At 45.1% G+C, this 25,435-nt stretch overlaps 1 protein-coding gene and 1 non-coding gene across 3 annotated transcripts in view; one reads left to right on the top strand and one right to left on the bottom strand.

Annotated features, from left to right (window-relative positions):
* SPECC1 (sperm antigen with calponin homology and coiled-coil domains 1) overlaps nucleotides 1–25,082 on the bottom strand; it is a 186,322-nt gene extending 161,240 nt beyond the window's left edge. For both annotated transcript variants that reach the window (XM_063110531.1, XM_063110530.1), the window contains exons 1-3: nucleotides 24,940–25,082; nucleotides 22,114–22,284; nucleotides 15,188–15,323 (exon numbers count right to left, since the gene is read on the bottom strand). In XM_063110531.1, coding sequence (XP_062966601.1) covers nucleotides 15,188–15,323; nucleotides 22,114–22,284; nucleotides 24,940–24,993 — 361 coding nt within the window. In that variant the 5' untranslated portion in view covers nucleotides 24,994–25,082. The remainder of the gene's footprint in view (nucleotides 1–15,187; nucleotides 15,324–22,113; nucleotides 22,285–24,939) is intronic.
* On the top strand, nucleotides 2,782–2,887 carry LOC134389798 (U6 spliceosomal RNA). The gene has a single exon (XR_010024770.1). It is a non-coding gene; the product is annotated as a U6 spliceosomal RNA (small nuclear RNA).
* Nucleotides 25,083–25,435: the final 353 nt, after the last annotated feature.

Here is a 25,435-nt window from a genome sequence, read left to right as displayed (position 1 = left end):
ACTATCATAAGACTTAGAAATTGCATATCTAGGCATTTTTCGCAGAGAAATTCTCCCATAAGATGTTCACATAAAAACCTGTACATGAATGTTAACAGCAAAAAACTGGAAACAGCCCAGACTGAATGGGTGAACAGTTGAAGAAACTGTGGTACATCCCTACAAGAAATGCTATGAAGAAATAAAAAAGGAACAAATGTTTGCTATAGGTCACAACCTGAATGAATGGTCATAGAATTATGCTGAATGAAAAAAAAAAAAAAAACAATTCCAAAAACTTATATACTGTATGAGTCCATTTTTATAACATTCTTGAAATAACAAAATTACAAAAATGGAAAACAAATTAGTAATTGCTAAGGATTAAAAGAGGGCAGGAGAGAGAGAAATGGTAGGGGCCATACAAGGGTAACACAGGAGATCCTTGTGGTGACGGGACTGTTCTGTTACCTGAGTGTATCAACAACAATATCCTGGTTGTGTTTTGCAAGATGTTACCATTGGGGGAAGCTGGGTGAAGAGTACAGGAGATCTATCTGTATTATTTCTTATAACGTGTGACTCTACAATTATTGCAAAATAAAAAGCATATTAAATGCATTTAATTAAATGAAAAACATATGAAATATATTTCAACCTTTATATTGACTTTATTTACATTTTGAAGAAAATTTATTTAAAAATTATATACTTTGAGTACCATCATATATTTGTTAATCTTTGAGAAGGATCAGAAATGAGATAATACTAAGAACTCAAGAAAAAAAGCTGAGAAGAAAAAAAAATGATATTTGTCACACAAAATTCACCCATTACTGATAAAAACAATGAAAATGAGCAAGGAAATTATTTTCCTCAAATCCACAAACTAATAGTTCATCTGAAATCCCTGAAACTTACTATCCTTTACCGAAGTAATCAATTCCTGATCAGAACACTGTGCGTGAAGGCAGCTCCCATCAGCACTCGCGTGGAGCCTGCCAGTGCGGGCGCGGCCCCTGCCTACCTCCCACTGCCAGTTCTTAGGACAGGCCAGCATTTACGAACGTGAAAAAAACTGTTTATAACTAAGTCCAGAATCTAACTCTGCTTCACATAGAAACACAAAACAGTTTAATACAATACTATTATTATATGCTGAATTTTCTAGGAATGCAACTGACATGAATCAAGGGAAGATAGTACTTTGTTTTGCTTAAAACTGAGTGGTTGGCGCCTCTGAAAGTCCCTGATGTCAACGCTGCTTGAATCCCCAACATTCCTGAGTCAGTCTCTCCTGCAGCATTTATACTGACAGTGATCTCCACAGATGTACAAGGATCTGACAACTGTCCAAGTGGAGTCAGCGACTGGCATTTACATACTGAAATATGTCACTTTATTAGAAACTGTTTTCCTCTTATTTCTCCCCTATATTATAGGAAGGGCATTATGTTGATTTTCTTCAGTAATATATATGGACTGATGAATTTCATTAAAGGGTGCATTATAAAAAACCACCATAGAAAAGGGTAACTGGACCCCTAGGTTGAGGGCTCAGCAATGGGCACCATCAGAGAATGTTCTAGCACTCTTTCCTCTGCATGTCACTTAAGTCCTCGCCAGGGAAACCTGCATGGCCAGCTGGTAACAGCAGCCAACAAAAGCCACGGCTGGCTGATAACTAGGGCAGTCACACAAGCAGAAGGGAGGATGAGGCCGCCTTCAGGCAGCCACCAAAGCAATAACAAGAACAAAACAAAAGGAAAGAAAGGAAAAGGAAAAAATGGCAGAACTGGACCTCAGGCTTCAGTGCTCGCCCCCACTCTCTCCCTGGTCATGCAAGAAATGTTGCCCTCTTCCTTCACCGGGGCATAAAGAATGACTTGATGTCCACACACTCTCCGGTGGCATCCCTCTCAATTTCCAGTTCCGGGCAAGCACAAGCTTCCCCTCTGTAACCATCCGTGATCACAGAAACATCGCTAGATCGACACGGCAAGTTGTGGCCGTTCATAAAAGGGGACCATCTGAGGACCCCCAGTAAATATGCACCTATTCCTGGAAGAAATAGGAAATTTTCGAAAATCCGTAATTTGCATTTTCATCGAAATTCAAAAAGATTTTATAGCTATGAAAGTAGAGCAAGAAGAAGAAATAATTTGAAATTAGAGAAATTAGACTGAAGATTAAAAACACAATAGTTGAAGTAAAGAAACATACAAAGCAAGCATATCAGAGGATAAACTTAAAAAAAATCAGAAGTTGAATGAAAGTCATCAGAAGAATCAAAGAACCTAAGTGCCATGGACGGTATACCCAGGAGAACACACGTACATATATGTTCATTTCCTGAAGGAGAATCCAGGGTAGAGAGAGAAGCAGTACTCAAAACAATAACACAATAGCTAGAAGGCATTTAATAAAACCCACCACCCAGTCCTGATAACAACTCCAAGGAAAACAGGAAGAGGAGGACTCAACATGCCAAGCAGTATCTCAGGCCAACTTTCTACATCCTGTTTAATAGCAAAACACTGAAAGGAGCCACAGTAAAAAGAGAGCAAGTTGAGGATGTCACAGTATCTAACACAACTCGGGTCAACAGCAGGAACCCAAAATAAGAGGAAAACCTTCCGGAATAGAGGAGTCAATAGGCATTGTTATCTGCAGCTGATGTGACTGTCCTCCTGGAAAACACGTGTGGATGCACTGAAAACCATTAGCAAAGAAGACAGGATGTCAAGGGAGAGAGCCAGCTCCTAATTAAATACTTAAAAATGATCTAATTTAAAAATACGAGTGCTTGCTTCAGCAGCACCAATGCTAAAATTGGAATGGTACAGAGAAGATCAGCACAGACCTGCATGAGAATGAAACTCAAATTGGTGAAATGTTCCATATTTTAAACAATAGGAATGAAGAATCCCTTCCACAACAGGAATAAAAGTATCAAATGAAGCTATAAACTCAACAGTAAGAAAGAAAGAGAGATAGGGGAGAGAGAGGGAAAAAAAACAAGCTAACTTTAGAGGAAGACAAAAGGACAAGAGGGCTCGGAGAACTGCAGAGCCAGCCACGTTCCTGGATGGAAAGTCTCAGCAAAGATGCCAATATTCAAAGCGGAGATCAGGAAGAGTCCCCACCTCCCTGCACCACAGGTTCCCAGGGAGGACCCAGGTAGCCGCCATCCCCAAACCCGTGCTCCACCTTGTGCCTATGCAGAGAGCCAGAGAAAACCTTTGTGTTCACTCCCAAGCCCCGAGCAGACCACGCACTCCTGGGAAACACAGGGCCATGAAACCACCGTGTGCATCATCAAGTTAAGAATTCAGGACCTTAGCTCTAGTACTGAGTTTAAAACGTCCTCAGACACCACAGGCAGTCAAAAACCCATTCTTGGGCCATCCACGGATGAATGGATAAACAAAAGTGTGGTATATCCATACGATGGAATATTATTCAGCCTTAAAAATGAAGGACATTCGACAAGTGCCACTACATGAGTGACTCTGGAGGACATTATTCTAAGGGAATAAGGAAGTCACAGAAGGACAAATACTGCATCATCTCACATACATGTAGAATCTAAAATAGTCAACCCCACAAAGACAGAAAGTAGAATGCTGGTTGCCAGGGGCTGGGGGAGGGACTGGGAGCTGCTGGTCCGTGAGTACAGAGTTTCAGTCATGCAAGATGAACAAGTTCTAGACAGCCTGCTGTGCCACACTGCACCTAGGAGTCTAGATCTCATGTAAGTGTTCTTTCCACAATGTGAAAATGAATTAATGTAGAAAAAATAGGAGAAAAATGAAAATACTAAATCTGAACTTTTTTCTTTTAACCACAAAATACAGTCATCAATAAATGATCCCTCTGAAATTATAAAAACAAATTCCTGGACGTCTGTGATTTTGCAGGCTCTCATCTCCAGTTGGACTCAGACCCCACGTCTGCCCCACGCCCTTCCCTGGATCAGCACTTCACCAGGGTCACTGAGAACTCACAACAAAATCAGCACATCTATATACCAAGCCTGTCTCTGAACGTCCCCTCACTTCCGTGCCTGAATGGCTCCCACCACTGCCTTTTCAAGCCAGTCTGTTCCTCCTCTCATACTTCCTGATCCTGCAGACAAACAAGGTGGGCGAGGTGTCCCTCCCCACCCCTGCTGTCACCTCCCCACTGTCTCTTCCCCTCCCTGATGCTAAACGGACACCCTCCATCTCTGAAGTTCATGTAGCACGACCTGACATCCTCTTCCCCTCCTCACTGTAGTCATCTACTGACCCCACCCCATCTCTCAATTCTCTGACATCATTCCTGGCTCATGCTACTCCTCCTTCTGTGGCATCCAGGGAACAGGCCATCTCCCCGCTGCTCCCAGCTCTCAGTTTCAAGACCTCCAACATCCTTGTCCTACACTCTCACCCCAGCAAGTCGACCCGTCCCACGGATACTCTCAGCCTCCATTTCCTAATCTGCGAGTCCTGGTCCCAGTATTTCCTAAGTGTGTACTTGGACAGTCTGTTTAATCTCTTTATGCCTCAGTCTCCTGATCTACACAATGAGAACGGTAATAATGATACTATTTCATAGGGTTGTAGCAAAGACTAAAAGACAAAAAACTTACCAAGTACTTAGAACAGTGGTCAGCACACAGTGGGCAAAAAATGTTAGCCATTGTTAGTACAGGTTGAGTATCCTTATCCGAAATGCTTGGAACCAGAAGTGTTCTGGATTTTGGACTTCTTCAGATTTTGGAATACTTATAGAATACATACAAGTTGAGAATCCCTAACCAGAAAATCCAAAATCTGAAATGCTCCAATGAGCACTTCCTCCGAGCGTTATGTCAGTGTTCAAAAAGTTTCAGATTTTGGAGCATTTCAAATTCTTGGTTTTCAGATTGGGGATGCTCAAACCAAATCTATAATAGGTGAAGATAATGGAGAAGAAACAAGTCTCACTACCTGCAGCCAACAGTGTAGCAGAACAAAGAAGTCTGGCGCCAGAGCCTGGGTTTGAGTTTGGGAACACTACCACACCTGCCTGAGCCTCTGCGTCTTCACATGTGAGATGGGGATGAGAATAAATTACCCTCTTTGTTAGAGGAGTTAGCACCTGATAGGAGCCCGTGTCAGAGAGGACAGGAGCCTTAGGCTGAAGGCTGAGGCATTCCCTGGGTATAATGTAAGTAACTGGAGCATGGATCGGCACGTGTATCAGCAAGGACACCAGACCCTGTTGGAGGTGAGCCTGTGTTGACACTGGAATCACACCTGCTTTACCCTCACTGATAACTGCGATGTCTATGATTCTGCAAGCATTAAAGCAGAGTTTGGCCAAGGTAAAGCTGGCATGTCACATTTATTTTGATTTATTTAACTTTTAGAAAACATCACTATCAGTTTAAAATAGTGACATTCTTTTCAATCCCACATGTGCTACATCTAGAATCATCTAAATGAGCATTTCTGTGTATTGCCAGTTTTTGAGACATTCACTTGTGTGCCTATCGATCCTCCTTCTGGCCAACCACTGTCTGCAGAAGAGATCTGTGTTCACTCCTCCTCCCTTGGGTACCCATCAGACCTCATCTCACTAGCTCTGCTACTACCACGGGCAGAAATCTGACCCTACATCTGCCTTTAAATTTCAGGAGAACGCAGAAACCCCACCTCTGGGTATATACCCCCAAAGTGAAAGCAGGATCTCAAAGAGATACTTGTACGCCCATGTTCACAGCAGCATTATTCACAATAGTCAAGACATGGAAATAGCCTGAGTGGCCATCAATGGATGAGTGGGTAAAGAAAATGTAAACACATACAATGGAATATTTATTATTTAGCCTTAAAAAGGAAGGAAATCCTAATGCATGCTACGACATGGATGAACCTTGAAGACACTATGCTGCGTGAAATAAGCCAGTCACAAGAGGACAAGCACTGTATGCACGATTCTATTCCTACGGGGTCCCTAGAGTAGTCAAATTCATACACAGAGACAGAAAGTAGAATGGTGGCTGCCAAGGGCCGGGGAGGGGAACGGGAGTGTTCCATGGGGACAGTGTTTCAGTTTTGCAAGACAGGAAGAGTTCTGGTTGCACAACAGTGTGAATGCACTTAATACCCCTGAACTGTACACGTAAAAATGGTTAAGATGGTAAATTTTAAATTATGTGTATTTTACCACAATTAAAACAAAACAAAACAAAACCAGCAGGAGAGTTTAGAGCCCATTGGCTCTGCCCTGTGAGTACCGCTCCCCAGCTCCCGGCTGCTGCCCAGGCCACGGCGGTTCCTTTTAGACCAGGACAGCCTCAGATCTGGTCTCACCCCACATCCCCTCTCAACAAGCAGCCAAAGCACTGCCTCCGAAATGAAGTCAGGCTGGACCGCCGCTCTGCGCAGAGCCCTGCACGAGTGCCCCAGTGGAGTCAGGAATAATCCAAAGTCTTGACGGTGACCCGCAAGCCCCCTCCTGCCCTCCTCTGCCACCTCTCCTGGATCTCTGTGTGGTGGCTGCCCCTCACCACTCCCTGGACGTGGGGATGCAGCTGCAGCCGCCCAGCAGTCACCTCCCCACCCCCTCCACAGCCACCCAGCGGTCACCTCTCCCTTCCCCCCCTCAGCTGTCCCGCCGTCAACCCCCCCCCCCGCAGCCACCCAGCGGTCACCTCCCCCCCTCAGCCGTCCCGTGGTCACCTTCCCCTCCCCCACGCAGCCACCCCCTCCCCGCAGCCACCCAGCTGTCACTTCGCTCCTCAGCCATCCTGCGGTCACCTCTACCCGGATGACCTTTCCCAGCTGCCCACCACCTCTCTCACCGCGCCCATGTACTGCCCGTGTGGCTTCATGAAGGCAGGGATCTTTGTCCTGTTCGCTGACACATCCCTTTCGCTAGAACAGTGCGGGCACACAGTAGGGGCTCGAAAATACTTGATGAATGAATGAATGAGTAAACCCGGACTGAGCGGCGAGCACGTGGGCGCCGTGACGCGGCTGCCCCCTGGCGGCTGCTTCCCCCCCAGCTGGCTCCTCTGCAGCGCTCGGGCTCCGGGCTCAGCCTGCAGGCAGAGGGGAACACCGCCTCCGCACCGGACCCTGCCCTAAAATCTACACCTACTGAGGACAGCGTTGTGTGCACAGGGGCACCTCAGGGAGAAAGGGACAGTAAGAACTGCGCTGGAACTCAGGCGTGGTAATAACACCAACGGAAGAAAATCAGGGAGTGGGGGTGCAGTGTGGAAACCTGAGGTGGGCGCTGCAGAGACAGAGCAAACTCGTGTGACCTTTCTGAAGCCTAGTGGCCTGATCTGGACAAAATGCCATGTTCTCATTGTGGTGACAACGACGTGAAGTAAGGGACCAGAGAGGCCAGCCAGAGGGGCAGGGGTGGCTGCAGGATGGCAGCAACTACTGTTCGTGCTCTGGTCGAGGCAACTCCAGCAGAGCCCAGGGCACGGGGGAGGCCTGGATACCAGAAGGTGGAAATCATCTTGGAAGGAATGGAAAGCCTTCCCGGAAGTTCACACCTCCCTATTCCAGAAGTTCCAGTACCACCTGTGTGAGATGGTGAGCTAGGGCTGTATGCGAGGCAACAATATAGCTACGATCGCCAGAAGACCCAATGTTTTCTTCTGGCACTAGGTTTAAGGGATTCTCTCCAAGGACAGACCAATTCCCAGGAAAGGGTGCAATACAGGCTGATTATAGGTTTCACTGTGGTGAACTCAAAATCACAATACTGTACTATAATTTCATGACAAAATCTTTTTCAAAATTAAAACGGTTGAAAGAAAATACAGATGTTACCATATAATGCATTATAGAAAACTTGTCCCAAAATCAAAAGTCCAAGAACTAAGACTTAAATTTCATAAAAAAAAAATTCTGCCCCTTAAGAGGCTATCTAAAATTTATAATTGCACCTTTCCTTTAAGAGAAAATCATTGTCAGCATTTCCCTATTTCCTTTAATTTTACTCTTTTTCTTCACAGCTGAACCTGCAGAGAACTGCTTTAAGTCCCGCAAGCCTCTACGGGAGGATGCCATTTCTAGTACACTGATTTCCAGCTGTCTGGAAATCAACTTGTCTCAACTGTACTGAGATTTTAAAACCTGCACTTTCTACTAGTACCAGTGTTACATTTTCCTGTTTTTCATGCATGTAAAATAAGACAAATGCAATCAAATATTCAAATGACTACCCAACCCCACAGGACAACTGCAGAGGCAGTAACCGACAAAGAGAAGCACTGCTCCCAGAGGGCGCTCCTAACAGATTGGAACTCACTATGAACGACTGCAGTTTGGGGATATCATGACAATTACAAAAGTGCCAGCTGTCTGAAAGCTGGTGCAGAAATGGTGAGGGCTACCTACATTTAAAAGTAAAAGCCCCAGGATTTGGTTTCCTGTTTCTTCTGACACCTAGGACCAAGATTTGAAGCAATGAAGATCTCTGGCACATCAGGAGGGCTCTTCATGTTTTTTGTGATGATTCGGGGTCTTGATGATTTGTAACTTTTACTGAATTCTCTCTTTGGGTCCAAATCAGATGAGCACCTTATGTGGATAACTTGTTCCCCAAATTTATGAGCTATATCTGGGAACTGGCTGTCCTGTAAAGAGTGCTGCCTAATTTCTTTGAGTTCATTTATACACTTAACTTCATGTGGCATCAGGAAATATGAGCGCCCATAGGGCAATCTCATTGAAAGTTCAATTACTATGAACCAGTGTTTTAAAATATCAGAGATTATACCCCAGTGGCATGAGCTGTTCAAATAGTTTCCAATCACCTTTGGGCAAAGAGATAGAGAATCACAGTAGTGCATCTGGAGAAACAACCCAAGGGCCGGTGGAAAAGAAAAACCCAGCATCATCTCGAGTGGAAAATTTAGGGCCCCATCAAGAAGTGCATTTGGGAACGGAGTAGTTTGCCCCTTGTTGGACAATAACATTTTAATACCTTGGTCTTAAGTGAAGAAATTGAGCTATAAATTCTGGTGGTTAAGGCAACCTTACAAACCTTGGTACTCTACCTGAGGATTGCACTGACTCTTAGAAGCTGGACTAACGCATGTGGATAATATTTTTGCCTTTTTAATAATGTTTTATAGAATGAATTTGCTCTGCTGTATGTTTATGAACTCTTTGGGTGGGGAAATAGGAGCTTCTCCAGACTTAAATTTGTAATACAGGCAATTTAAATAAATAAAAGCTCCAGAGACAAAATGTAATTTTCAAATTCAACTCTATTCAGGCAAAGAACCTAATTTCAATAAAATAATTGACAAACTGAATTTGAATAAATAGGAGACTAACAGCTGCGTCTTACATTCCAATAGCCTATTATAGTTTAAGAAGAATTCACAGAACTCTGTCCCAACAACATCACTGTGTAGTAGACATGGAGTTACTTCTTTCATCTGATAAATAAGGAAGCAAATGCCCCACAAAGGATGTGGGAACTTGCAGACTACAGGAACCAGCATTAAACCAAGGTCAAGAACCCCGAAGAAAGGAGCACATGCCGTGAGCAGAACAATCAAATAATTCACCAACAAATGGCTAAGAAATACCACAACAGGTGAATAGAAGAAGATTTGGTGAAGGCAAAAAAAAAAAAAAAAAAAAAAAAAAGTTTACATTATGACTTGTATTTTCCGTTTTCAATTTTTTATAGCAATATATACATGTGTTGAATTTTTTTTTAAAGTACAGAAGAAAAATCTAAACATGAAAAACCTTTCCCCACCACTTTCAATTCTGGTAACTTTCCTCAAAGATAACCATTCTTACATCCTTCTAAAAAAAAGTTATGATTTCAGTAATTAAATGAACATATACTTTTAAAAATGAAAACAAATGAGATCATACTGTATGCACCATGTTATCTTCCCCACTTAGTGATGTATCTTGGAGATCTTTCCCCATCAGTACATACAAATCTGTGTCCATTTTCATGGCTGCACACTATTGTACCAAAATCTCATTATTCAACCAGCGCTGTACTGATACATACTTTGTTTCCAGTATTTTACTATTTTAAATAATGGTGCAAGTGAACATCTCGCTCGTACATATTGGCATCCTTTTTCAAGTATATCAGTAATGTTAAAAATGCTAAACAGTAGAAATTCTTAGCCAAAGCTTCTACATATTTAAAATTTAGACAGATACTACCCAGTTGTCCTGTGCATTAACCTATGTGGTGCACCAACTCCTTACCCCCATAATAACAACAGAAATGACAAACGGTTTTAACTTTTGCTAATCTGTTAGGAGAAATTATATATCTAGTTATTGTTTTGATTTGTATTTCTTTAACTACAAGTAAGGCTTAGCATCTTTCTCCTGGCTATCTGTATTTCTTTTTTATGTGAGATACACATTTCTCGACTGTATTATTTTTCTTTTTCTTATTGATTTGTATAAACTCTTTGTAAATAAGCCCTTTGTTACACGTATTGCAAATAATTTCCTCTTTTTGCAAAGGAGTTTTTTATACTTATGTAATTACATTTTTAAATCTTTTCCTTTATGCCTTCTGTGTTTGTTCCTACTTAGAAAGGCCCTTCCAAGGCCAAGACTACAAATTAATTCTCTGGTGACTACAAATTAATTCTCTCTGTACTTTCATAGTCTCATTTTTTAATATTTAAGTTGTTAATCCACTTGGTATTTATTCTGATGAGAGCAATGATATAGGGATGCAGCTTTACTTTTTCCTAAAGACATAATCAGTTGCTATTTTTGAGCAAATTATCCATCTTGATATAAAATGCCACCGTTACCCTATACGAAATCCTAATACATTCTGGACTTTTTCCATTGTTCCACTGAGCTGCCTATTTCTTTTCCAGTTCCAATATGCTTAAGGTTAGTCCCTTGATTACTATTTTTCAGAATTTTCCTGGTTATTCTAGAATATTTATTCTTCTATATCAGGGTTTCTCAGCAGTGGCACTATTGACATTTGGGGCCAGATAATTCTTTGTTGCGGGGGACTGTGCAGTGTTAAGACATTTAGCAGCATCTCTGGCTTCTACCCACTAGATGTCAGTAGCACCCCCAGTTCTGACAACTGAAAACGCCTGTAGACCCACAATTCTTCCCTGGGTTGGGGGTGGGGGGGCAAAATCACCCCCGATTGAGAACAACTGTTTTAGATAAACCCTGGCATCATTTTATCCCTGTTCCTACTCCCAAATTCCCACTGACATTTTAATTGGGATGAATTCATAGAATAACTTAGACATCTTTATTACATAAGTGTATACTACTAAATTATATTTTAAAATTTTAATTGAAACTTATTGATTATACATATTTGTGGTGCACAGTTATATTTCAGCACATGTTTCCAATGTGTAGTGATCAAATCAGGGTAGTCAGCAAATTCATCACCATAAAAATGTATCATTTCTTTGTGATGAGGACATTTAAAGTTCCTCTCTTCTAGCCATTTGATAACATGCAGTAAATTATTGTTAATTATGCATGCCTAGCTCGACTGTACAGCTACAGAACTACTAAATCACTAATTTTTTCTTTGTAAACTTTATAAAGTAAGTTTCTTGGTGCTATCTTAAGATAGAACCAAAACAAAATAATCAACCATATCTCTTCGCACGTCAAAACTTCTACCTAAGCTTCTTTTTTAAAAAAAATTTCAGTATCAATTGATAAGGAATAAATTTAACACAAAGATTAACATCTTTAATGAAACAAGAACTCTTAAAAATGAATTAGAAAAATCTAAGCAGAGGGATTCTGGTCAAGATGGTGGAATAGAAGGTACCCAGCATCACTCTCTCCCACAAATCAACCAATTTACAACTATTAAAAAGCAACAACAGCCAAGCAGTGGCCTCTAGAGCTCAGGGGAAGAGGAGGAGAGACCTACCGAGTACATAAAGGTGGAAGAAAACACCATGAGAGAAAGAAAGGATTGCTCTGACCATTTCGAGTACTGGCCGCTTCAAGGCTGGAGCTGGTGAGCACATGGAGCAGGAGCTGGCTAAAGCCACTGCTGTGCCCTTTGGATGGAGTTGCTTGGAGGCAGCAGAGGAGAAGAGGGCCTTAGTGGCCACCAGGCCAGCACGACTATTGATAGGGTTCCTGTGGACCCAGGTAGGAGCGAGGAGCCAGAACAACTGAAAAAAATAGCCACTCAGAGGCCAGTGAGTCACCACAATGGACTGGCACACAGCCTGTCCCATGGGAAGTGTTTGGAGCACAGGTGGTGGGGGAGACAGGCCCACTGAGGGAACAATGGGGCACAGCAAGGACAGCTGATCCACCCCTCAATCAGCATAAGATCACTCTGTAGGGAATGGTCAGGAATATAGAATTGCATGGGGTGCAGTTTGATGAAAAGACTGAGGCCCAGACCAGAGTTTCCACACAACCCAGGTGCACTGGATCTAATGAGTTCCAGAAGCACCTATGAAGTCAACCATTAAAGCCTGAGCTGCACAAAAAGCCTCACCCAGGGAATCAGCAGCAAAGCAGCAATTTAGCTCAACCACAGGGCGCAAGTGCTGGTCCCCACAGGAAGTTCCCCTGTTTTAGAAGTAAGCAAAGGACAACAAATTAGTTCCAGCACAGAGTTTAAGTGGTGGGAACAATAAATAATCCAACACAGAACTGAAAGCAAAAACAAAATACCCACAGACCAGAGACAAAGTTTGATATTAACTAGTAAATGTCTCTCATCACCAAAAAGCACCTATAAAACCTAGAAGGACCGGAAGTCCCCTGGGCTACCAACCCAAGGAGGTGGGAGGACTGGGGGCCTTGGCCATGCCCCTCGACACTCACAACCAGCCCAGCTACGACCACCCACCGAACAGTGCAGGAAGTGCCCCAGGCTCCCAAACCGGGGCTGTTGGGGGGGCAAGGGCTTCATCCATACCCCTCTGACATCTTTACCCAGCCCAGCAAGGACCAAGCCACCAATGGAAGCCCCCTGGAGTGAGGGGGTGCCACAGGCCTCAAGCCCACCCCTCCTCCTTCCTCCTTCTCCCACCCTATTTCCTTCCCCTTTCCCCTTTCCTCCTCTTCCCCAACTGCTCCGCAACATCATAGAATGTAAAAAAAAAAAAATAGTAATTTTAATAAATAAACTTAAAAAAATTTTTTAAAAGAAAAGAAGAATCTAGGCAGAAACTTGGTGAAGGACATAAGCAGACGAGTTACACACCCCATAGAAACACTCCTGCCTAGTAAGTGCACGCTGAGTCAGCTGGGGGGAGGGGGGAGGGGGCAGGGCTGCGGCCCTCGGGCCCCCATCTCAGGGCCCTTCATCTTCCTATCCAAGAGCCATGGATATCCTTCCACTTATTTACGTCTGCTTTGAAGAACACAGACTTGTCCTAAAAGGGTTTTAAGATATTTTTTAATTAGGTTCTTGTCCTGTTAAGTCTATTCCTAGGTATTTTGCCTTTTTTGTTCCTTTATGAATGGGATTGTGTATTACTGTATTATCTTTTCTAAGTAGACTACTAGCCACACACCTAACTCTTATTGTATCTAATAGATTTTTCAGGAAATTCTACATTTTTTCATATTAAATTATTAATAATTACTATTATCTAATAATTTTCAGGACACTCTAAGTGTACAATGTTATTATCTGCATGAGTCATCATTTTGTTTCATCATTTCCAATGTTTATACAGTCCTACACCTCTCTTGTCTCACTGCCTTGGCTAATACTTGCAGAAAATTCTAGAGAGCCATGGTGACAGCAGGCAACCTTGAGTCATTCTTGATCTGAATGGGAATACTTCTAGGATTTCACCGTCAAGCATAATGCTGGCTTTGGTTTGAGATAATATATTTTATATCATCAAAGAAGTCTCCATACGCTTGTAGTCTATCAAGAGCTTGTTATTAAATCAGAAAGATTGCTAATTGTGTCAAATGCATCTTCCTGTCTAACAAGATGACCATGTGGTTTTTCTTCTTTGGCCTATTAACATTATATGACAGATTACATTCCAAGATTTCCTAATATTCATCCATTCTTGGATGGCACAAACCCACTTGGTTGTGATGTACATTACTGTTCTTTTAATTTCTTCTTGAATTCTATTTGCTAATATTTTGATCTCACATTTTTACATCAATATTTGAGAGTGAGACAGGTTCGTCATTTTTTAGTGGTGCTTTATTAACTTTTGGAATCAGTGTTAGGCTGGCTTGATAGAAAATAAGTTGTACTTTCATTTGCTATATTTTTAAAATCAAATGTGTGTGTGCGTTTACATGAACTCAGTCTTTAAAATAGTAAAATGATTATATAGAAACACCAGACCACTTTCCTCTACATCCAGAAAAAAAAAGCCACATATAATTTTTCACAGATTCAACTTTTTAAAAATTGAATAAATTGAAATATACCTTTAGTAAGCTAGTCTTGGAACGTCGCGTTTTACAAAGAATACAAGAATCATAAGGACACTACTCTTCAACACTTACTCTAAATTATCAGTGATACAATTCAGTTATTTTCCTGTCTCAGACAATTTCACAATACACTGAGAGCTGTGTTATAAGAGTTAGATCACAGAAAGCTTAGCTTTCTTTTCTACCTGCTTAAAAAGAAAATTAAATAAATTCTTTGATATTTTGTTTTTTGTGCTTTGAACTCAAATACAATGGTTAAAAATCCCTTTTCTGATTATCAAAAAACTAGCAACACTGAAAAAGTTCACAGGTTCCAGACGTCACTGCCGTCTGAGCCACCGAGCAGCGTTTATGAAGCCACCGCTGCTGAAGTAAGTTCAGGACAAACGTTACACACCCACCTCCACAAGGGACCTACAAGTTTCATTCATTAATCTGACGCATTTTACACCAAGACGACCCCAGAACATACACCACCTTGCCTGGGTCTCAAAAGGATTTCGCACACGCATGACGACAAATGGACAACTGAAGGGACAGAGGAAACCATGGCACTCCCCACGAGATGCAAACTCCCTGCAGCAGCGTCACTGTCTGCCTAAGACAGTCCCCGGCATGGGGTAAAGTGCTCAGTATGTACCTGAGGGGGGGGGAGGGACAAATGAAGCACGGCAGTGCTTTCAGATGGCCAAGATGAATGGCCTCCCTGGCCCCCTCCTGCCCGGGCCCCTCGTCCCCAGGCCCCCTCCCCCTGCCCAGCACCCCCTGCCCAGCCCTCCTACCTGCAATGCCCCTCGGGCGGCTCTCGGCCAGCTCCGAGATGGCTCCGGACGTCGCAGTCTTCTTCAGTCGGACCACGCCGGATGCAGGGGCACTTCCAGGTCTGTTGAGTGTGTCCTCGCTGCTGGCTCTCTTGAGCTACAAGGGGGGTCGGAGGGAAAGAGAGAGGATGAAGAGATGCGTCCTCGGTGAGGGGCGCCACAAATCCACTAAGCACAGAGCAGTCCCGTGTGGCCCGCGCTAAGCACAAGGCCCTCAGAATCGCAGGACAGGGTGGAGGGAAGACGCAGAACCAAACGACCTGCTTCCATCCTTGCAGGGCAGCATGTGAGCCTGCGTCACCCTTTCAAAGGACGTTACCATATCGTGCAAGAATAGTACCCATTAGGTCACACTTCAAATAATGAGTAAAAAAATCTGCTTTGTGGTATGGGAAAAAAGAATAAAGCTTATGAAAAAGAACCGAGAGAGGCACGAAGGCAGGTAGGGCAACGCACAGAAGACTCAAGGACAGTAAAAACTGGCTTAAAATAACACACGTCAAGAGGAAACAGGATGAGAGGCCATCTGAGCGCCACCACGTGCTCAGCGCCAAGCCCCTGTATGTTATCTCATGCAGAAAACATGCTCCACTTGAGAAAGGAACTTTCCTGGAGGCCGGAAGGTCACTGTTCATGGATGACAGGAAGAAAGCAGGACCCTCTGCTCCTTTTTTGCTTCCTTCCCTGTCATGAAAGGGGCAGAACGAATGTTTGCTGAAAGGTGCTGAAATCTAAGAAGGAGGACTCCTAAATTACATTCAAGGTTAATGAGAAAAACCCCAAGTAAATTCTCTCCAGCACCTTTCAGTCTTAGGAACTGTGCAGAAGGCTGGAGCCAAGCATGTGCCCAGAGCCGTCCTAATGCACCTGACGTCTGGAGCGAACAGTAAGAAAAAGCCCCCAAACCATGCAGATGGGGAGTGGGCAGCCAAGGACCCAAAGGTAAACGCCAGGGAGCCAGTGACAGAGGGCCCGGCAAGGCAGGCGCCTGTGAGCTCTGCCGTGTCCTCCACCTGCACGGCGCTTCTCCTTTCAGCACAGCCTGTGACATGCACAGGGGACGACATGCAGCTACATGCTCAAGGCTGTGTGGGGAGGCAGAGCTGGGATTCAAACCCAGGACTGTGCTTCCAGGGTCCATCATTCTTCCCCAGTGCCACCAGCTTGAAGAGCAACAGCAGCAGGAGACTCTGCCCCACCTCCTAGGGGCTGGGGGCAGAGCTGTGTCATGCTCGCGTGGCAGCAGGTTTAGTGGCCAAGGGCCTGGGCTCAAAATCCAGACTACCTGGTGTGAATCCTGGCTCTGCCAGTTCCCAGACATGTGACCTTGGGCAAATCACTTCACTTCTCTGTGCTTTGGTTTCTTCACCTAAAAAAATAGGTATACTAATGGTACCTACCTCACAGTGTTACTTTGAGGATTAAATGAGTTAGCCACGTTATGTGCTTACAATAATGGTATCTAGCACATAGTATGCATTCAATAGATGCCAACTATAATAATAACAACCAATGAAAACCGTCATTATCATTTTTACTGTTGCTATCCTGTAAAACCTAAATTCAAATTAAGGCAAGGATGAGGAGGGAGTATCTTTAGGAAAAGGTTAAGGCAATGCAGTGGGGGTTCTGGACAGCACAGGAGAACATTGAGCAAGTCATTAACTTCCCTGAACCTCAGGCTCTTCTGCTAAATTCACACAACAGTATTCAGTGAAAACGCATAGTGTGCCTGCCTGTGATGCACCAGGCATAGCTAAGGATAACAGATACTTTACATGGCCATTGTGAGACTTGGAAATGAAGTGTATAAAATGCCTCAGCACAGGACCCATGCTCCACAAATGATAGCTGCTCTTAAAAGTGGTGTCACTTTACGTAGATGCTCAATGCCAGGTCCATTTTGTCAGCCACCTCCTACCTACTCTGCCTCTTCTTGGACTTTGGGTCTTATTACTCTACACTGTAGATACACCTGGTCCTGTCCCAAGCAACAGGATAAACAGGACGTGCTACAGGCCAATGCTTGCCGCCTCCTCCCCACGCCACATGCAGCGTCTGGGTGGCAGCAGAGCTGTTCAACAGAACACTTTACTTCCCTTGCACCTTCCACAAGGAGTTCCATTTGGGAAAGACTGATTGCTTAGATGCTTTCCCAGGAGGTAGGACATAAAGACTAAAAACTGATCCTGCCTGTCCTCTGAAATCAACAGCTGAAACTGCTCCTACTCTGTCACTTTTTGGGGGGAGCAACTTCAAATAAGGAAAGCCACTAGTTGTCTTGGTTACTAATTCATACTCTTTCTCTATGCATGGCTGCATTTTTGGCTTTTTTTTTCCTGGTCATCCAATGCAGCTGAGGTTTCAGGTTTGTCACAGAAGATCCCTGTGAAGGAGTGCTCTGCGGTGGTGCTTTGACATATTTAATGAGTATTCTCTCTAACAGTCGCACTGATACTTAAGCTGTCGAGCACCTGTACATGAAAGCCTACAAAAGGGAAAAGTTTAAATATCTCACAGATTAAGAAATTCCTCTCAACTTCACAAAGATGGGGAAAAAATTCAAAGCTCTTTATCATTAGACATAACATAATCTGGTCTTTGGTGGTGATAACATGTTTTGATCAGACAATGTTCTCACACTTGAGCAGGCATCATAATCGTGAGGAGGGTTTGCTGAAATGCAGACTTCTCCTTGCCCCAGCCCCCAAGCCCACCACCAACCACCACATTTCTAATTCCCTAGGTCTAGGGCAGGGCCTGAAAATTTGCATTTCTCCGAAGTTCCCAGGCAATGCTGATGCTGCTGGACTGGAGACCACACTTTGAGAACCAATAGTTCAGAGCAGCACTGTCAAGGGAAACACATGTAATACAAGCCACATATGAAAGTTTATATTGTCTAGTAGCCACATTAAAAAAGTAAAACAAAATCAGCAAGAGTCGTTTTAATAATATATTTTAACAAACACATCCAAAGTATTATCAAAGTGCAATCAACACAGAATGTATTAATGAGGTATTCTGCATTTTGGGTACTAACTTTTCAAATCTGGTGTGTATTTTACACCTACAGCACATCTCAATTTTGACCAGCCACATTTCAGAGGCTCCACTGCCACACGTGGCTGGTGGCTATTGTATTGGACAATACAGGTTTAGAGCAGTCGCTGAGAATAAGTCCATGAGAATGCCTGGTTCCCCAAGACTCACACAGAACATGCCACACACTAGGACTGTGCTTTTCTAGGAACAGATGACTCCTCTAGGGCTGGGCCCTGCTCAGGCTGCCCCAACACAGAGCACTGCCCCACTGGCCACAGCAGACTGGATCGAACCAACCTGTGACTTACACTGAGCCCTGCAGAGGCCTTCCTGAGTGTTCTGCTTGTTGTGTGGCCTTTTTTTTTTTTTTTAACAAGTAGGAAGGAAGTAAAGCAGCAGCAAGGCCTCCCTGGGATGTAGGTTTGCATGCTGGCAGCCTTGCTTCACACCACACATTGGAGGTGGCACAGAGGCAGGTAGAGAGGAGCAGCAGAGAGAGAGGGTCCTGGGGTGTTCCGTCCCTGGGGGATGGTCCGTCCCACTCCCAGCTCCTCTGAGTGCCAGTCTTGCTCCTTGTCCTGCCTGTAGCGACATGGGAGCCTTAGGATCGGTTCAATACTTTCCTTTTCTGCTGAAGCAAGCTCAGGCCAGTGTTTCATCACTTGCAACCCTGATAGGCCTGGGCCTTTTGAACGGCCAGCATGAGGTGGCCTGCTGAAACCAGAGCACTCGAGGTGCATTTCCTTCTTGCGCTATGTTCAGATAGCACGAGGAGTTACAACATGCCCCCTCCCAGTTCCATCTGGGCTCCTATGCCCCTAACCTTGTTCTTTCACTCAGAGAGAACAGGGCCACCCGGTATTTGACATTGGGTATTGAGTTCTACTTTTGGTGGATTTGTTTAAGTTTTCCTATTTTTGACTAATTAAAACCTATCTATTCACTTACTATAAATCAAATACAGTAAGATGTTGCCTGCATAATCTACCTGGGTAGCGGTATGTGGGTGTTGGCTGAGTAATTTGGCTTCCCTGCATGCTTGCAAATTTTCATAGCAAAATATTGGGGAGAAAATACTTGTCCTTCTGCCTACCACCACTTCCTCTTTTTCTCTCCTGTTCTCCGGATTTTTGGTCTTCTTCATCTACCCACGAGCAGAAGGTCAAAGCAGAGGCACAGGACAAGGGCCAGAAAGGGGCAGGCACGGTACAGTGCTTTCTGCCGCTCCTTTCCTCAAGCCCTGTCATTCTTTTGTATGAATAAAAGAATAAAAGGAGAGCCCAGGAATGTGAAAGGAGAGCAGAAAGCCTCCAACAGGAGAACTTGCTTTTCCCTGACATTTTCCCTATGGAACAAGTTTCCAAAATGCTCACCCATCGATGGCGGAAGTGGCCAACATCTCGTTGTCCTTAGAAACACACCTCTGTTTGAGCTTTCTACAAAACACTGCTTTTAAAAATATTCCAATATATTCCAGAAGCTCTGATGGTCTGTTATTGGTGGACTATATGTATTCACTAAAAATCTAAGTTAAAAATGTGCTATTTGGTTAAAGATACTAAAAACAAAAATAATGGAAATGATGGTTGAGTCCAGGATAATAGAATAACAGACAAAATTGTATGTGTAGGACACTTTATCCACATTCATTCCTCATGGCACAGCAGGTGCTGCCTTCATCTCAGAGAAGAGGAAGCAGGAGCTCGGGGCGGCGACACACCGCGCCTGAGACCTCACGGCTGGGGAGCAGTAGCACCAGGATCCAGCTCGGGCCAATCTCCTCCTGTGGCACTGGACTGCCACTCCTGAGAGCAGGTGTACTCAGCAGTCAGTAAACACTGAGTGCCTGGTAGCAGGCACTTTTCTAAGCACAAGGGACAGAGCTGAGGACAAATAAAACAGCAGCCAGTCCCTGCCCCCATGGGTCTCACTTTCCAGCCCTGGAGAGTCAGACACTGAACATGTGGTGTGTGCGATGGTGCGAGAGCCAGGAAGGAAGATAAGGCAGGGGAGGAGGGAGGTCACCGGGCACTGAGTATAGAGAAGTGAGGGACAACCACGCTGCCGCCGGACTGCACGTGGCATGTCTAGGGACTGTCATCTCCGGTCACCAGGAGACTGTGTGGCTGGAGCCCTGGGAGCCAGGGCAGAGGGGAGCTCAATGACATCTGAAAGGGGCTGGGGTCAGGTCCTGAGGGCATCACTGGCTATTTCACTCTGAGGGAGCGGGAAGGGCCACTGGAGAGTTTTAAGCAGAGAAGTGATGTGACTTACGTGTGACAAGGACCACTCTGGCTTCCATTGAGATGGGAATGTAAGGACAAGGCTAGAAGTAGGAACAGCCTTTGGGAAGCCAGGATGGGGGGCATGACATGCTGGTCACATGGGAGCCAGGGGGACCCGGGTGGTGTTGACACATGTGTTTAAGGTAGAAGTGATGACATTTCACTGATGGACATGAGAAAAGGAGGTTTCATGGATGATACCAGGGGCTCTGGCCTGTGCAGCCAAAAGCATGGAGCTGCTATTTGCTCAATGGGAAGAGTCAGGAGGAGCAGGTCTGGGGAGCAGCAGAGATGAAGGGGAAGGAATTGAGATTCAGTAAGGGACATGTTACACTAGAGGTGGCATTTACACATCCAAGGAGTGGTGTCACAAAGGCCATTGGAGGGATCCTCGTTGGAGATGCAAATTTGGGCACCATTCACATATAATGTTAAAAGCCATGAGAATGGACACTGTCACCTAGAACATGGTTCTCAACAGGGAGAGCACTGTCCCTTGGAGAGTGCGTTGGAAATCTGAGGACACATTTTGGGCTGTCACCACGACTGGACGTGCTATTGATACTTAATGGGTAGGAAGATGGAAAAATCTAGTCCTAAAATGCACATAGAACTGCCTCACAACACACGTGGCTTTCACAGATCCTGCAGACATTCCACAGGTGGGACACCTCTTGTAATCATCCCAGCCTACAGCCTCTCTTCATTTTACACGTAAAAGCAAGGTACTTCTTACACAACCACAAGATACACTGAACTTACTAAAAATACAGCTGTGACGATAAAACAAGGAAGGACTGCACCTTGGTTCAGAACTTCACTAAGAGTGCTCACCACTTCAAAACAATCGCGCTCAGCGCACGCTTTGTGGCACCGAGTCATCAACACACACCCCCCAATCAGTCTGCACTGTGCTCACATCCAGGGGGCTCTCAGGAGCACTGGAGGCTGTTAGCACTGCATGCTCAGGCATTTATTTGCGTATGGAAATACATGTTATTTAATAGTAAGCTACCTTCCTTTTACATTACTTTAGGATATTATATTGATTTCTCAAAAGTGTGTGTGCAGGGAGGTAATACTGTCCGTTTCCTCTCCAGGTGGCAACGGAGGTGTTGGGCGTGACACAGGGAGAACCTCTGATGTGGAGAAGGCAGGCAGCTAGCAGAGATGAATCACAGACCATGGCAAGGGGACGAGGAGGAAGAAGAAAAGGAAAGAATGCCCTCCTGGTGGAGGCAGAGTCAACAGTGAACCGTCAGGGTTGTGAGGATCACGGGGACCCTGAACCCCATCCCAGGGGGTGCTGGGGGAGATGCCCTCCCAGAGAATCCATGTAATCAAGGGCAGAAGACCTTAATCACCGTGTTAAGCACTTTGCAGATTTCTTTTCTTGACCCCAGATCACCGCTACCACCTGCTTACTCTGTTCCTTCAGGTCAAGACACACGGGTTTTCCTGGGACCCCTCCTCGGGCCTCCTTCCCTGGTGTGCTAACTGCCAACCAGGGCCATCAGGGGTGCCCAACAGCCCTGCCCTGGGCATCCTGGACCATACCTTGCTAAGTCGGGACTCAAAAGCCAACGAGGTTGAAGATTTAGAACTTTTCATGCCAGAAGCAGCTGCGGGGAGGGGCCGGGCACGCTCAGGGCCATGGCTCCCCGCTTTGACGACTGGACTCAAGGGCTTGGCGGCACTCCGTATGTTTGTACTCGCGGGATCGTCCTCCTGTAGAAGAGCAGGAAAGAAAACGGTGTCTGCATGGCTTGAACCTGCTGCGTGGCATCATGAGGCTTCACTCCCACACACCACGTTCTGCTGTCACAGGGAACGAGCCCTGTGCTCTGGCTGGACGTACATTATTCTGTTCCTAAGACAATACTTTGGACTAGGCTAATTTTTACAACTCCACACAGCTTTTACCAGACTATTAAAGATGTGCAATATTACTGATGTTCTGACATTACTTTTCAGCAAAACAATAGCTTCTTCTTGGTCAGGGACGCTTGACACAGTATCATGTCATGTACCACGTACTTCATATATAACATCACACCTCATATGAAACAGGTCAGCTGTAGTCAAGACATAAAATGTCCATAAGCTTTGCAGCTTTAGGGTTAACAAAGAAACAACTTACCTAATTTTTAAATAGACATAATGAATTGTTTGAAAATTGGATTTCACAGAAACACAATACTTTTTTTCTTTTGGATAAAGATGGATATCATTTAAAAGTTAATAAAGCACATTTTAATTGGTCAAACCTGATTTTATAGGGCAGAGTTACTGCCCTAACTAAAATATTTTATGAAAGAAAACCTGCTCAAAGTAGCAGGATGCAGCTAATGGCCTAAGAAAAAAGTCATGTGCAGGGACAGAGCACATAGCACGAGTCTTGCGCCCAGCTGTCAGCGCTGCACTGCAGAGCGAGGACTGGCCCAGCCCTTCCCCTCTGGGCCTTTGTTTCTTCCATCAGTAACATAATGGGACTAGACTCAATGCCCTCTAGGGTCCCATCAGCTCCAGCCCTCACTCTGCCTGTCCCTGTGGACTCTGAAGGCCAATGGTGTGACCCAGAGCACCCAAACTACAATGTGCCATCCTCTCAAAGAACACCAGAAATGCACTTTACAACACACCCACGGGTCACCAGGAGACTGTGTGGCTGGAGCCCTGGGAGCCAGGGCAGAGGGGAGCTCAATGACATCTGAGAGGGGCTGGGGTCAGGTCCTGAGGGCATCACTGGCTATTTCACTCTGAGGGAGCGGGAAGGGCCACTGGAGAGTTTTAAGCAGAGAAGTGATGTGACTTACGTGTGACAAGGACCACTCTGGCTTCCATTGAGATGGGAATGTAAGGACAAGGCTAGAAGTAGGAACAGCCTTTGGGAAGCCAGGCAGGGGAGCATGACCTGCTGGTCACATGGGAGCCAGGGGGACCCGGGTGGTGTTGACACATGTGTTTAAGGTAGAAGTGATGACATTTCACTGATGGACATGAGAAAAGGAGGTTTCATGGATGATGCCAGGGGCTCTGGCCTGTGCAGCCAAAAGCATGGAGCTGCTATTTGCTCAATGGGAAGAGTCAGGAGGAGCAGGTCTGGGGAGAAGCAGGGATGAAGGGGAAGGAATTGAGATTCAGTAAGGGACATGTTACACTAGAGGTGGCATTTACACATCCAAGGAGTGGTGTCACAAAGGCCATTGGAGGGATCCTCGTTGGAGATGCAAATTTGGGCACCATTCACATATAATGTTAAAAGCCATGAGAATGGACACTGTCACCTAGAACATGGTTCTCAACAGGGAGAGCACTGTCCCTTGGAGAGTGCGTTGGAAATCTGAGGACACATTTTGGGCTGTCACCACGACTGGACGTGCTATTGATACTTAATGGGTAGGAAGATGGAAAATCTAGTCCTAAAATGCACATAGAACTGCCTCACAACCCACGTGGCTTTCACAGATCCTGCAGACATTCCACAGGTGGGACACCTCTTGTAATCATCCCAGCCTACAGCCTCTTTTCATTTTACACGTAAAAGCAAGGTACTTCTTACACAACCACAAGATACACTGAACTTACTAAAAATACAGCTGTGATGATAAAACAAGGAAGGACTGCACCTTGGTTCAGAACTTCACTAAGAGTGCTCACCACTTCAAAACAATCGCGCTCAGCGCACGCTTTGTGGCACCGAGTCATCAACACACACCCCCCAATCAGTCTGCACTGTGCTCACATCCAGGGGGCTCTCAGGAGCACTGGAGGCTGTTAGCACTGCATGCTCAGGCATTTATTTGCGTATGGAAATACATGTTATTTAATAGTAAGCTACCTTCCTTTTACATTACTTTAGGATATTATATTGATTTCTCAAAAGTGTGTGTGCAGGGAGGTAATACTGTCCGTTTCCTCTCCAGGTGGCAACGGAGGTGTTGGGCGTGACACAGGGAGAACCTCTGATGTGGAGAAGGCAGGCAGCTAGCAGAGATGAATCACAGACCATGGCAAGGGGACGAGGAGGAAGAAGAAAAGGAAAGAATGCCCTCCTGGTGGAGGCAGAGTCAACAGTGAACCGTCAGGGTTGTGAGGATCACGGGGACCCTGAACCCCATCCCAGGGGGTGCTGGGGGAGATGCCCTCCCAGAGAATCCATGTAATCAAGGGCAGAGGACCTTAATCACCGTGTTAAGCACTTTGCAGATTTCCTTTCTTGACCCCAGATCACCGCTACCACCTGCTTACTCTGTTCCTTCAGGTCAAGACACACGGGTTTTCCTGGGAACCCTCCTCGGGCCTCCTTCCCTGGTGTGCTAACTGCCAACCAGGGCCATCAGGGGTGCCCAACAGCCCTGCCCTGGGCATCCTGGACCATACCTTGCTAAGTCGGGACTCAAAAGCCAACGAGGTTGAAGATTTAGAACTTTTCATGCCAGAAGAAGCTGCGGGGAGGGGCCGGGCACGCTCAGGGCCATGGCTCCTCACTTTGATGACTGGACTCAAGGGCTTGGCTGCACTCCGCATGTTTGTACTCGCGGGATCGTCTTCCTGTAGAAGAGCAGGAAAGAAAACGGTGTCTGCATGGCTTGAACCTGCTGCGTGGCATCATGAGGCTTCACTCCCACACACCACGTTCTGCTGTCACAGGGAACGAGCCCTGTGCTCTGGCTGGACGTACATTATTCTGTTCCTAAGACAATACTTTGGACTAGGCTAATTTTTACAACTCCACACAGCTTTTACCAGACTATTAAAGATGTGCAATATTACTGATGTTCTGACATTACTTTTCAGCAAAACAATAGCTTCTTCTTGGTCAGGGATGCTTGACACGGTATCATGTCATATACCACGTACTTCATATATAACATCA

This window comes from Cynocephalus volans, chromosome 10 (assembly GCF_027409185.1).
Source record: "Cynocephalus volans isolate mCynVol1 chromosome 10, mCynVol1.pri, whole genome shotgun sequence".
NCBI lineage: Eukaryota > Metazoa > Chordata > Mammalia > Dermoptera > Cynocephalidae > Cynocephalus > Cynocephalus volans.
Note: the sequence above shows the minus strand (reverse complement) of the source record. Positions and strands in the feature narration are given on the sequence as shown.